The sequence below is a fragment of the Natator depressus genome, chromosome 2 (genome assembly GCF_965152275.1).
Source record: "Natator depressus isolate rNatDep1 chromosome 2, rNatDep2.hap1, whole genome shotgun sequence".
NCBI classification, from domain to species: Eukaryota; Metazoa; Chordata; order Testudines; family Cheloniidae; genus Natator; species Natator depressus.
In genome coordinates this window covers 232,313,987-232,326,147 of record NC_134235.1, presented here as the reverse complement: position 1 = coordinate 232,326,147, position 12,161 = coordinate 232,313,987, and the positions used below count along the sequence as shown (strand labels likewise).

Sequence of the window (12,161 nt, the reverse complement as noted above, 5' to 3'; positions counted from 1 at the left end):
ATGTAAAGTTGTGGTCATGACAGTTTTAACTGTTTCACTTGTTACTTCAATAAAATTTAAGTTAGATTACTACTGATTAAATAAAAGTCAATTAAAAACAACTCACCTCCATCCCTCTCTCTAACTCTGTGAGTATGCACACTTTTTGCTTTACTGTGCCCTGTGCTGTCACCATATTTGTTTTCAGGACTATCAGATCGCCGCAACATTTTATTTGGTGGTGAAGGATCTGTGGTGTCTCGCATCTTGTCATGACGGTGATCACCACCACTGGGGTGACTCTTTGATGAGTATTTAAGAGTCTGCAAGAGATGAGAATATGTTTTTAATTGGATTTCATTTTTGTAGCAGTTAATATTACTTCCAACTAATACAAATTCTAAATGTACAAGATACTTAAAACTTTTCCACTTTCTAGTGTAAATTTTAGTGATAAAATTATTTCTAAGGTATATCTTAGTGACATAGCAGCAATTTAGGAAGACAAGTAGCATAAGGCTTCCCAATTTTAATTATGCATCTACAGTAAGAAAATCTGTTCTTATTTAGCTCTTATACCACCTTCCCACACTGTGGTCTCAGAGGTGACTATCTACTATAATAGAGTATTAAAATTAAACTGCAATTCCTTGAATTCTTATTCATCTTGTGTTATATACACATTCAGCACTACATAGACTGCTGAATTTCTTCTTTTTAAGGAGGAGCAGTGTTCAGTTACTCAATAAGTAATGTAATAAAAACAGAAGTTATCATTTACAAATTTTGCATGAACCAGTGTATGCACTGCAAGTTTAATTCAAAGTCACTTAAGCTCACCCACCACCTGGAATTCCCAAAACAAACTTTATTTGGGCACTAGTACAACTAAGATAGTATTAAAAAGGATGTGGAATGGGGGTGGGGGGGGAAAGAAGTAGTGTGAGGTGGTGTGGGGGCAACTTAATTTGTGTTCATTCTGAAATATTTACACATTGGAAGCAGCATTGATCAGCATCTTTCACCTGCTTGCTTTCACAATACAAACCTCTGAGAGGAATGTTTACATTTAGGTGAACTGTCACTAACAGCTGCTTTCAATTGTCACATTTTGTTTCATGACTAGTCAGCCAAATGCCCAGAAATTCCATAAAACAGCCCCCCAAATGTGTCAGGAGAGCACAAAAGCCCACTCCCCTAACCCATGGGAATAGGTGTCCTCAAAAAACCATAGCTAGCGCTCCCCAAAAACCGGGTTTTCAGGTGCACAAGGCTAGGGAGGGAGTATGTTATGCCGCTCAGAAATACAAGTAGTTTCTCAGTGACATAAAGATTTGATGCAGGTTTCTGAGTGCAAGCTGCAGCCCCAGTGATCCATCCGGTGGCTATAGCCCGCCTTGCTCAGGTCACAGCTCCCAGCAGGGATTTGGGGAGCGGGAGAGGGGCTTTCTCTAGCCTTTGGAGAACACGTTTTACTATCCGTTTTTCACCAAATGCGATACTGACTCATTCTTCCGCCCCCTGCCTTCTCCCGGCACTGAGGGCCGAACCCTACACAGGACTTCGCTAGGCCGCGCCTAGCCGCCGCACCTCTGCCCCGCCGGGCCCCAGAGGGAACCGGGACCCCGCACACCTCACACATTGCCGCCCCCCTCCCCGGCACTAAGGGGCTTGGGAGGGCAGGTGGCGGGGAAGTGGCAGCACCGCGGCCTGCGTCGGCGGCCGAAGCCTGTGCTGGAGTAGCTCCCCCCCCCGTCAGCTCTCTCCCCCGCTCCTCCTCCTGGGCCTAGCGGCCAGCGCTGCAGGTACCTGGTAGGGCTGTGAGTCCCCCCTGCGGTCGTGACAGCTGGAAGAGAGAGAGAAAGCGACGTTAGCGAACAACCGTTACCGGCCGCCGAGGGGGGAGGAGGGGTACCACAAACATGGCGGAGGGGCTGGGGGAGCCCCCCGCGGGGTGGGGGAAAGGGAGGAGGGGATTTACCCATCACTGAGTCTCTGCTGTTTCCTCGCATACATTACCATCAATGCCCGGCCTGTGTGTGTGAGTGTGAGGGGACCAGGAGGGGACGGCCGCGGCCGGGCCACAGGCGCCGAGGGGGGAGGAGGGGGAGGCAGAGCTCCGCCTCACCACCGACCGGGACAGGGAAGGGGGGGGAGGGAGGGGGCGGCTCAGGCAGCTCGGCTGGGAGCAGCGCTCACGGGCCCATCTCCTCTCCGCACAGCGAAAGGGGAGACGCCACAGCTCGGCCCCGCACACTCTGAGACACTGAGAAGCACAGACTCCGCTGCCTCCTCCCCCCGCTGCTCCCACCGCCACCGCCGCCGCCGCTCCTCCAGCTACATCCGGGAAACTCGGGCGACGCCTTGTTCGGTTAACGTCGGGTGTTTTCGGCTGTTTTCGGCACGCTCCTCCCAGTCGGCCCCCTCTGCTCTGAGGCGGCTGTGCCTTCGGGAAGCATCGGCTGTTTCCGCCGAGTCCAACGCCCTCAATCTTCCCCTTCGGACAACATCGGCAATTTCCGCCACTAGCCTTCCGCTCCCCCGTAACGAGCCCCACCAGCCTTCGGAAAACATCGGCTATCGCCGCAGAAAGCTGCTCCGCATTCGGAAGTTCCCGGGTATTTCCGTGACCCTTCACCCCTCGCCCTGCTGCCACTGCCGGTTGGAACGCTCGGAGAAAGCAGCTGTTCGGAGAGCTAGGCTGGCTGATTGGCCACGAGCCCCTCGCCTCTTGGGTGGCATGGCGAGCTCCTGAGAGGCGTGCTTCGCTCTGCTGCAGACAGCCTGGGGTGAGAGCGCTGGTTACCAGTTAGCGCAGCCCGCTTTCCGGCTGGTGGGGGAGGCTCTTCGGCCAGGTTGGGTACAACAGGGGCAATAGCAAGGGAGAGGGTCCACCCCAAGCCCGACTGTGAAAGGGAGATGCGGGGGAGAGGGAGGTAGAAAGGGAACCATCTTGTGTACGTCCTGTCTCCTGGGAGGAAACTCGGGAGGGAGAAGGTTAAAACTGCCCTGTGGGAGGCTTGCTGCTGGCTGCCTGGATGTGTGAGTGTGTCCCATGTGCCGCCCTTGGCGGCGCTTGTTTGTCTCACAGCGGCCCCAGTGGATGTTTAAGTCTTAAGACTCGAAGGCTGGGGCTTTGTTCCTGTCTCTCTTAGGAAAGTGCCTGAGTTGTCACCGCCATAGTTGCTGTGGGCCTTAGGTGGCAATAATAAGAGCCGTCCCTGTGGGGTTTCCCCTCTCAAATTGCCAGGCTTTTGGTGGCAGGGCTGTTTGTAGCGTGCCACAGCAGCCACTGCTTGAAGCCCCCTAGAACACTCTCTTTGTCTGCACTTACTAGTAAAAAGATGGAGAGCAGCGAGGGCTGGGGTACATCCCTGGCACCCTCGCACCTGCAATCAGTGCCCATAGCAAGCATGTAATGTTCATGATATGGCTCTTCTGTAGAGACAATAGGCACTGTGAGAGTGCTCTCCTCCAGACTGCTCCCTGTATCCTCCTGAGGAGAGCGAAGGAAAGCAGCTCTCGAGAGCAGAGACAGGCAGCTAGCTTGCACGTTACAAAACATACTTATTGAATCTGAAAAGCTAAGTCTCCTTCTCACCCATGTCCACCTGCGTTTGAGAACAGAGCTTTGAATTGAGTCACTATAGGCAGACCTGGGAAGTACTGTGAGTGGAGGTGGTACTTGTGGTTAAGTACAGTATCAGAGAAAATATCTTTTTTTTTTTTTATTCTTGACTTTGAGTGAATATTCCTCGTGACAATCACTAAATTTCTGTCCTCCATAGAAAAGACCATATTTGTATATTACAGTGTTATATTTGTGACCAAGCACTGACATTTTGAATCCAAAAGGAGTTGGGTTTTTTCCAAGAAAGTCATGAATGTCTGATAATAGGAAGCTACAGTGAAAATTGTTTTGTGACAATTTTGCTGTAATGAAGGGTTGGACTTCATTATATGTAGAAATTCATTAACTATCAGAAGAACCTCACTAAAGCACTCAGTAAATAAATGGAAATTCTGGAACCTTGAATTTTGGCCCTGATCCCTATACAGAAAGAGGGTGGGAACTCCACAGAAGTTGTATCCTTGGGTATCTTAAACTTAAGTCTGGGGAGGTTTGGGTTTGGGTTTTTTTAAAAGCAGAATGTTGTTCTACCATGGCTGTACCCCTGCTGGTTTGTTAGTGGAGGGTTGTTCACAAAAGCCCAGCTGCAGCCTTTTTTGTTTTGTTTTTCCTTTTTAAATGAAAGTGCTGAAGGGTGTCGCTGAGAGAGGACACTGAAAGTGGTGGCAGAGTCCACTAAGAGGGTGGAGCCTGGATGATGACTCAGCAGGGAGCTGTTCTGCAGGGTTACAATAATGAGCTGGTGAAATGCGTTGAAGACTTATGCATGCAAAGGGAAGAACTGAACAAGCAGATTCAGCAAGCGGAAGTGGAAAAGAATAAACTCCAGCATGAAATTCGAATCCTGTCTAAGCAACTGGAGAGTGTCTGTGAAAACTTGGCCCAGAAGACAGCCTCACGGAACGAGCTTGATAAAATCCTTGCTGAAACTGAAACTGCTTATATGAAGATTTTGGATAGTTCTAGAATGCTGCTAAATGTCCTGAAGAAGGAAGTGGGGAATTTAAACAAAGCTGCGGAGCTGAAAAGCCATGTGACCTGAAACAGCCAAATGCTCGGACTCTAACACAATTACAATTCCTCTTGTTCAGAAATGAGGTTAGCCACAGAACCCTGTGATGAGCATATATCTGAGAAAGAGTTCTACCTTAACTTTTGTATATGTTTTTAGCACATTTAAAATAATGGAAAATAATGTACAATACAGATAAATAAAGGTGCTGTTTTGCTAAAAATGTCTATATAATTAGCTAAACAAACCATCACATGTGAAGAATTACATAGACTTTGCAAATAGATTCGAGGAAAATAGAGGTCAAATTTTGGACCAACCAACTTTGACATGATGCCTCTTTTAATAACTGTAAAGGAAGGTCAGCAAGGAAAGGATTCTCTTGATTTACCACTCAAGCCCTGAATGTTTACAACTGAGTTTCAATCTGATTTATTAGTACTCCTTAAATCTGAGAGGAAAGAGCACTTTTGTCTCTTTTAAGTCATTCCTGTAGCAATGACAAGAATACACATTTATGACTTCTGTGAGAAATCCTATCCAGTTAATCCAATCCAGTTCTCTCTTACCTTGGGAACATTGCCACTGCGGCCTTGGAAGAAGGAATGGTGTAAAACGAGTGGGCAGGTTGTAGATTCTGAACATGGACAAAATACTTCTGACTCCTTTTGGCTGAGTCAAGATGATGATGATGAATTGTTTTAACTGTTACTGGCCAAATAGAAATCTGCTAATGGTTTCCTCTTTGAGGGGCCTGTTCTCTATCTGAAATGTGCCCATAACTCAATCTCAGTATTATTTATTTTTATAAAGATGGCATCCAGAGACTGAGCAGTTTCGTGTTGCTTTCAGGCCCACCTAAACCCCATTTACAATAAATGGAACAGGAAGGCTTGCGTCAAAATATGTTAAAAGAATTAAATGAAAAAAAGACATACCATTTAAATAGTGCTCTCTCCGAAAATTGAATGTCCAAAATTCAAGTTGACCATGTCCTTTTAAAGTGCATGGCAACTATAAACTTGCATACTGGGAAAGAATAGATCCCTTCGTTTTTATACTAGATGGCTATGTGTGGTATTCTAACTCACGACCATAGATTACACAATTTTTATGTATAAGGATTTCTGCAGCCCTTATCGCTGTAGTATCTTTATACAAATTGTTTCACTGACCATTTTTTACATAACTTTGTCAAAGTTGTTTGCCTACTGGGGTCATCTTAGCTGAGGGCAAAAAACAGAACTGCCTGAAGACTTTATTTTGTATTCCCTTATGTAAAACTTCTATTACTCATGTGTTATAGACTCAAAGGACTTGTGAAGAATATTGAAGAATATGGTGGGGGAGTTTTATATACACACTAGAAGAAGAAAATAATATTAGAGATGGCTTTCTAGCTGTGAGGCTTCCTTTTGCAAGTGATTAAAAACAACCTAGTTTGGAGGGGGAGGGAAGAAAACATGGCAGAAATCTCAATTCTAATCCTGTTTTATATTCCTAGTATGTGCTAAACTTTTTTTTTTTTTTTTTTTTTTTAATATTGCCTGCAAACTAACATACTGTAGCACTAGCTTTGCTCTTAGATGTGCATGGCAGTAAAATCTTGCATGGTGCCAAGTATCAGAGGGGTAGCCGTGTTCGTCTGTATCCACAAAAACAACGATGCAGAAGTAGGGTTTTTTAACCACAAAAGCTTATGCCCAAATAAATCCGTTAGTCTTTAAGGTGCCACCGGACTCCTCGTTGTTTTTTCAGTAAAATCTTTGTTTCCTACTGATTCGATACATTTAAAGGACTGCAGTTGTACTCGTCAGGCAGCAAAATACGAATCATGAATCCCTCAGGTGCAAGAGCAAAGGGTGTGTTGGTGCAAACTGTCTCTGGTTAGATTAGTCTGTATTCCGGTTTATAAAGCAAAGTTTATATCCTCCTGATTCCCCTGTGTGCAATGCTGCATTTAAAAAAAAAATCTTGTTGGGAAAGAATGACTAAGCTAATCAACAATTTGTTCATATACTATTTCCGCTAGCCTCACTTGAATAACACAGGAGTGACAAAACTAGTCAATATCAGGGGCATGGCTATTGTTGTAGTACTATAACACTAATGAGGTAAAAATCCTGCTTCCTTGTTTTTACTTTAATTTACTTCACAAATGACTGCAAATATTTTTGACGGAGTTTGAGCTTCTGTCTATCTATCTCGATGTTTGGTCTGCTTACCATATCTGATCTTGCTCATTACTTGATCGCCATGTCATGCTTGTTATTTACATCACAATCTTAGATTTTTCTGAGACTCCAGATCAGCACAGCAAAGACTTCTGCCCCAGAGTTGCATGTATGTGTTCTTCATATTAGTAGACATTATTTAGTTGGAGTGGGACTTAGAGAATTTTAAGTGGAAAAGAACCTGTATCATGAAAGTTCTGGTTACAGAGAACTCAAATGGCAGTTTCATACCTCTTGTGTTCTCCATGTCATTTGGACGGAGTGGTTGAGGGGCAATTTGTCAATAAGATACCTATATCATATGCCATAAGCAGTGTCTCCGATTACTATGTTTAAGCAATTAAAACTTTAGTCTACCTTTACAGCTTATGTACAACTTTGGCTACTACAGACACAGATGAAGTATTTGTGCTGATACATTTTTTTTTTTTAATGTTGTGATCCGCTTACAAAAGCAAGCAAATACCCCTGTTCGCCAATATCTCAACACAATGGGACTCCAACTTAACTTTAAGTTGTCACATGCTGTTAACTGAAACTCCACTGAAATTAGTGGAAAGTTCCAATGCACAAATGGAGGGCAGTATGTGACTCTCTGTCTGCTCTGTTGGAGTGTTTTTGCCTCTTAATAGTGCATATCAGTGCCTTTTGGTGAGATGTCAAAACCTTTTTATGCATAACTTTTCTGTGTGAATTTTCAAGGCTTTGAGATACGCTAGAATCCTAACATGCTTGACTCTTCTTAAGTGGCTGCAGTCTGATTACAATAGGAGTGTGGAACATTCAGGAAACAGGCTACATCCTAACAAATTCAGATGTTAAAACAATTGCATTCTACGCAGTGGATTCTGCTATTTTAGGTGTCCAGTATTCCTTAGATGGGTTTATCTGTTATCCCTGTGTGTGTTTAAAAAGTCAGTGTGTAGTCTTAACTGTTCACTGCATACCATCTATATATTGACAGGCTTTTTAAAGTCCTGCTATCAGAGGCACATTGGGGATGTTAAAACAGGCTGATCAAAGTGGGAGAGAGGAAGTGGGGAATTATAAAGGTGCTGAATGTAGAAAGATGAGGTGGAGATTTTTTTAGGAGTTGTTCTTACTTAGAATAGATCCTGGGCTCTTGGAGTTAGGAACCTACATGAAAAAATGCAGACACAATAGGCAATGTTTAATGATTCTTCAGAGAAAAAAGCTAAGCCAGTATTTCTCTTCCTCAATATAAAAATTTTACTGAAGAGGAAGGCCAAAGGATGCTGTTTTAATATTAACTTTTTAAAATAAGGCTGTAACCTATCCTTTAAATCAGCTTCTGTACCAAATGACTGGAGGATAGCAAATGTGACGCCAGTTTTTAAAAAGGGCTCCAGAGATGACTCTGGCAATTACAGGCCAGTAAGCCTGACTTCCAGGCAAATTGGTTGAAACTATAGTAAAGAACAAAATTGTCAGACACATAGATGACCATAGTTTGTTGGGGAAGAGTCAACATGGTTTTTTAAAGTGAAATCATGCCTCAGCAATCTACTAGAATTTGAGGGGGATCCAGTGGATATAGTGTATTTAGATTTTCAGAATGCCTTTGACCAGATCCCTCACCAAAGGCTCTTAAGCAAAGTAAACAGTCAAGGGATAAGAGAGAAGGTCCTCTCATGGATTGGTAACTGGTTAAAAGATAGGAAACAAAGGGTAGGAATAAATGGTCATTTTTCAGAATGGAGAGGGGTAAGTCCTCCAGGGGTCTGTACTGGGACCAGTCCTATTCAACATATTCATAAATGATTTGGAAAAATGGGTAAACAGTGAAGTGGCAACATTTGCAGATGATATAAAATTACTCGATAGCTAAGTCTCAGGCACACTGCGAAGAGCTACAAAAGGATCTCTCAAAACTGGGTGACTGGGCAACAAAATGGCAGATGAAATTCAATGTTGATAAATGCAAAGTAATGCACATTGGAAAACATAATCCCAACTATACATATAAAATGATGGGGTCTAAATGAGCTGTTACCACTCAAGAAGGAGATCTTGGAATCATTGTGGATAGTTCTCTGAAAACATCCACTCAATGTACAGCAGCAGTCGAAAAAACAAACAGAATGTTGGGAATCATTAAAAAAGGGATAGATAATAAGGGAGAAAATATCATGCCTCTATATAAGTCTGTGGTACTCCCACATCTTGAATACTGCATGCAGATGTGGTCGCCCCATCTCAAAAAAGATATATTAGAATGGGAAAATGTTCAGAAAATGGCCCCAAAAATTATTAGGGATATGGAACAGCTTCCATATGAGGAGAGATTAATAAGACTGGGACTTTTCAGCTTGGAAAAGATATGACTAAGAGGGAATATGATAGGGGTCTACAAAATCATGACTGGTGTGGAGAAAGTAAATAAGGAAGTGTTATTTACTCATAACACAAGAACTAGAGGTCGCCAAATGAAATTAATAGGCAGCAGGTTTTTAAAAAAAAAGGGAAGTATTTTTTCACACAACGCACAATCAACCTATGGAACTCTTTGCCAGAGGATGTTGTGAAGGCCAAGACTATAACAGGGTTCAAAAAAGAACTAGATAAGTTCGTAGAAGATAGGTCCCCCAATGGCTATTAGCCAGGATGGGCAGGGATGGTCTCCCTAGCTTCTGTTTGCCAGAAGCTGGGAATGGGCGACAGGGGATGGATAACTTGATGATTACCTGTTCTGTTCATTCCCTCTGAGGCACCTGGCATTGACCACTGTTGAAGGACAGAATACTGGACTAGATGATCCTTGGTCTGACCCTGTATGGCTATTCTTATGTTATTAATAAATGTTCACTATTCAGATGTCCCTAAGGTCAGAAAGCTCAGCACGGTCTTGTCAATTTTTATGGCAGATTCTTCCCTCAGATTCACTGTTCATGCTCCTGCTGAGGCTTAAGCCATTTTTCCCTGACTGTAACTAGGAATGAGTCCTGTCATTATGTGCTGTCATTGACATCTGACGAGCAACTTTTCCTTTCTTACACTGGGAATAAGATAAAAGCATGTAACCCTTGCTGAAATGTGGGTGTATCACAGATTTGAATCACCTCTGACCTGTCTTTATTTAAATTGAAAAATCATCCATTTTTTTCCATTGAGTAGTTTTGATGAGAGGTAAATGGGCACAGGGAACACAACCTACTAACACCTTGGCTATTAATATAACGTGTGGGGCTGTCAAGATATTAAAAAAAATCTTGATTAATCACACTGTTAATAATAGAATACCATTTATTTAAATATTTTTGGATGTTTTCTACATTTTCAAATATATTGATTTCAAATACAACACAGAATATAAAGTGTACAGTGCTCACTTTATGTTTATTACAAATATTTGCACTGTAAAAAACAAAAGGAACAGTATTTTTCAATTCACCTAATACAAATAGTGTAGTGCAATCTCTATCATGAAAGTGTAATTTACAAACTCACAAAAAAACTGCATTCAAAAATAAAACAATGTAAATCTTTAGAGCCTACAAGTCCACTCAGTACTATTTCAGCCATACAAGTTTGTTCACATTTGCAGGAGATAATGCTGCCCACCTGTTTACAATGTCACCTGAAAGTGAAAACAGGCATTCCCATGGCATTGTTGTAGCCAGCCTCTCAAGATATTTACATGCCAGATGCGCTATATCGTATGTCCCTTCATGCTTCAACCACCATTGCATAGGACATGCGTCCATGCTGATGACAGGTGTGATGTTATTGACATGAACTGTGACTGTATAGATCGTTGTTGCAACCAAGGTCCTAGAGTTTCACCAACTCTTGTACAAAGGAGGTCACGTAAGGTGTCTACGGAAAGGTTGTAATTTTCTGATTATGATTATGCTGCCTGTATGTGTGTATCATTTTTGTATTTGAAGTTATGAATATTGGCTATGTACTTGTATCTCAATGTGTTTGATACTAAGTAGCCTTAGTGAAGCATTTGGTCAGTTTCTTGAGAAAGGACTCATCTGAGTAAGTGCCCAATCAAAAAATAGTTAACTAACAATGGACTTTGAGAGACACCAATCCACATCTGAGCTTTCCTGGGAATGTTCAAACTAACATGTAAACAATGGTGTTGGCCTGCAAAAAGCTGAATCATTCAAGGACATGTGACTTGCCCAGGTGGCTACAAACTCCATCTTGTTGCTGTGACTTTGCACAGAAGAACAGAGGGGTTTCCGCCCACAAGAGATTGGAGAGGCTTCCAGGGCCTTTTATATTCATTTTGTTTTCAGCGGGCTTAAGAGATGGCCTCTCCACCCCAAAGAGATGCCTGAAAGAAACTGGAACAAAGGACAGTAACTACCAGGGTGTGAGTGATTGCTGGACCCAGATTAGGAAGGAGTCCAGTCTGTGGAAAAAAGCTTATTGGAACATCTCTGGGGGGTAAGATTTCATCTGTAATCAGTTTCTTAACGTATTAGGCTTAAACTTGCATATTTTATTTTGCTTGGTAATTTACTTTTTTCTGTCTGTTATTACTTGGAACCACTTAAATCCTACTTTTTATACTTAATAAAATCACTTTTTGCTTATTAATTAACCCAGCTTAAGTAATTAATACCTAGGGGAGCAAATAGCTGTGCATATCTCTATCCATGTTGTAGAGGGCAAACAATTTATGAGTTTACCCTGTATAAGCTTTATACAGAGTAAAACAGGTTCATATGGGGTTTGAATGTCTGGGTGCTAGAGACAGAAGCACTTGCTAAGCTGTTTTCAGTTAAGTCTGCAGCTTTGGGGGCGTGGGTCAGACCCTGCGTCTGTGTTGCAGCAGATTAGCATATCTGGCTCAACAAGGCAGGGTTCTGAAGTCCCAAGCTGGCAGGGAAGACAGGCTCAAAAAGCACTTCAGGTGACAGTCCCAAGGGGTCTCTGTGACCCAACCCATCACAATGGGTTCTGCTTGATAATGATCCAAAGCAGTGTGGACCAATGCACGTTCATTTTCATCATCTGTGTCAGATGCTACCAGCAGAAGGTTGATTTTCTATTTTAATGGTTTGGGTTCTGCGGTTTCTGCATTGGAGTGTTGCTCTTTTAAGACTTCTGAAAGCATGCTCTACATCTCGTCCCTCTCAGATTTTGGATGGCACTTCAGATTCTTAACCCTTGGGTCAAGTGCTGTAGCTATTTTTAGAAATCTCACAGTGGTACCTTCTTTGCGTTTTGTGAAAACTGCTGTGAAAGTGTTCTTAAAACGAACAACATGTGCTGGGTCATCATCCGAGACTATTAGAACGTGAAATATATGGCAGAATGTAGGAAA

At 42.8% G+C, this 12,161-nt stretch overlaps 1 protein-coding gene and 1 pseudogene across 2 annotated transcripts in view; one reads left to right on the top strand and one right to left on the bottom strand.

Moving 5' to 3' along the window:
* Nucleotides 1–2,083, bottom strand: part of WAC (WW domain containing adaptor with coiled-coil) — a 116,576-nt gene extending 114,493 nt beyond the window's left edge. The window contains exons 1-3 of one of the 2 annotated variants that reach the window (XM_074946148.1): nt 1,961–2,083; nt 1,789–1,825; nt 107–302 (exon numbers count right to left, since the gene is read on the bottom strand). In XM_074946148.1, the coding sequence (XP_074802249.1) occupies nt 107–302; nt 1,789–1,825; nt 1,961–2,001 (274 nt within the window). In that variant the 5' untranslated portion in view covers nt 2,002–2,083. The remainder of the gene's footprint in view (nt 1–106; nt 303–1,788; nt 1,826–1,960) is intronic. The other variant, XM_074946147.1, reaches the window with a different exon arrangement.
* A 2,224-nt stretch (nt 2,084–4,307) lies between these two features.
* LOC141981933 (microtubule nucleation factor SSNA1 pseudogene) lies at nt 4,308–4,652 on the top strand (annotated as a pseudogene).
* The last annotated feature ends 7,509 nt before the right edge of the window (nt 4,653–12,161 follow it).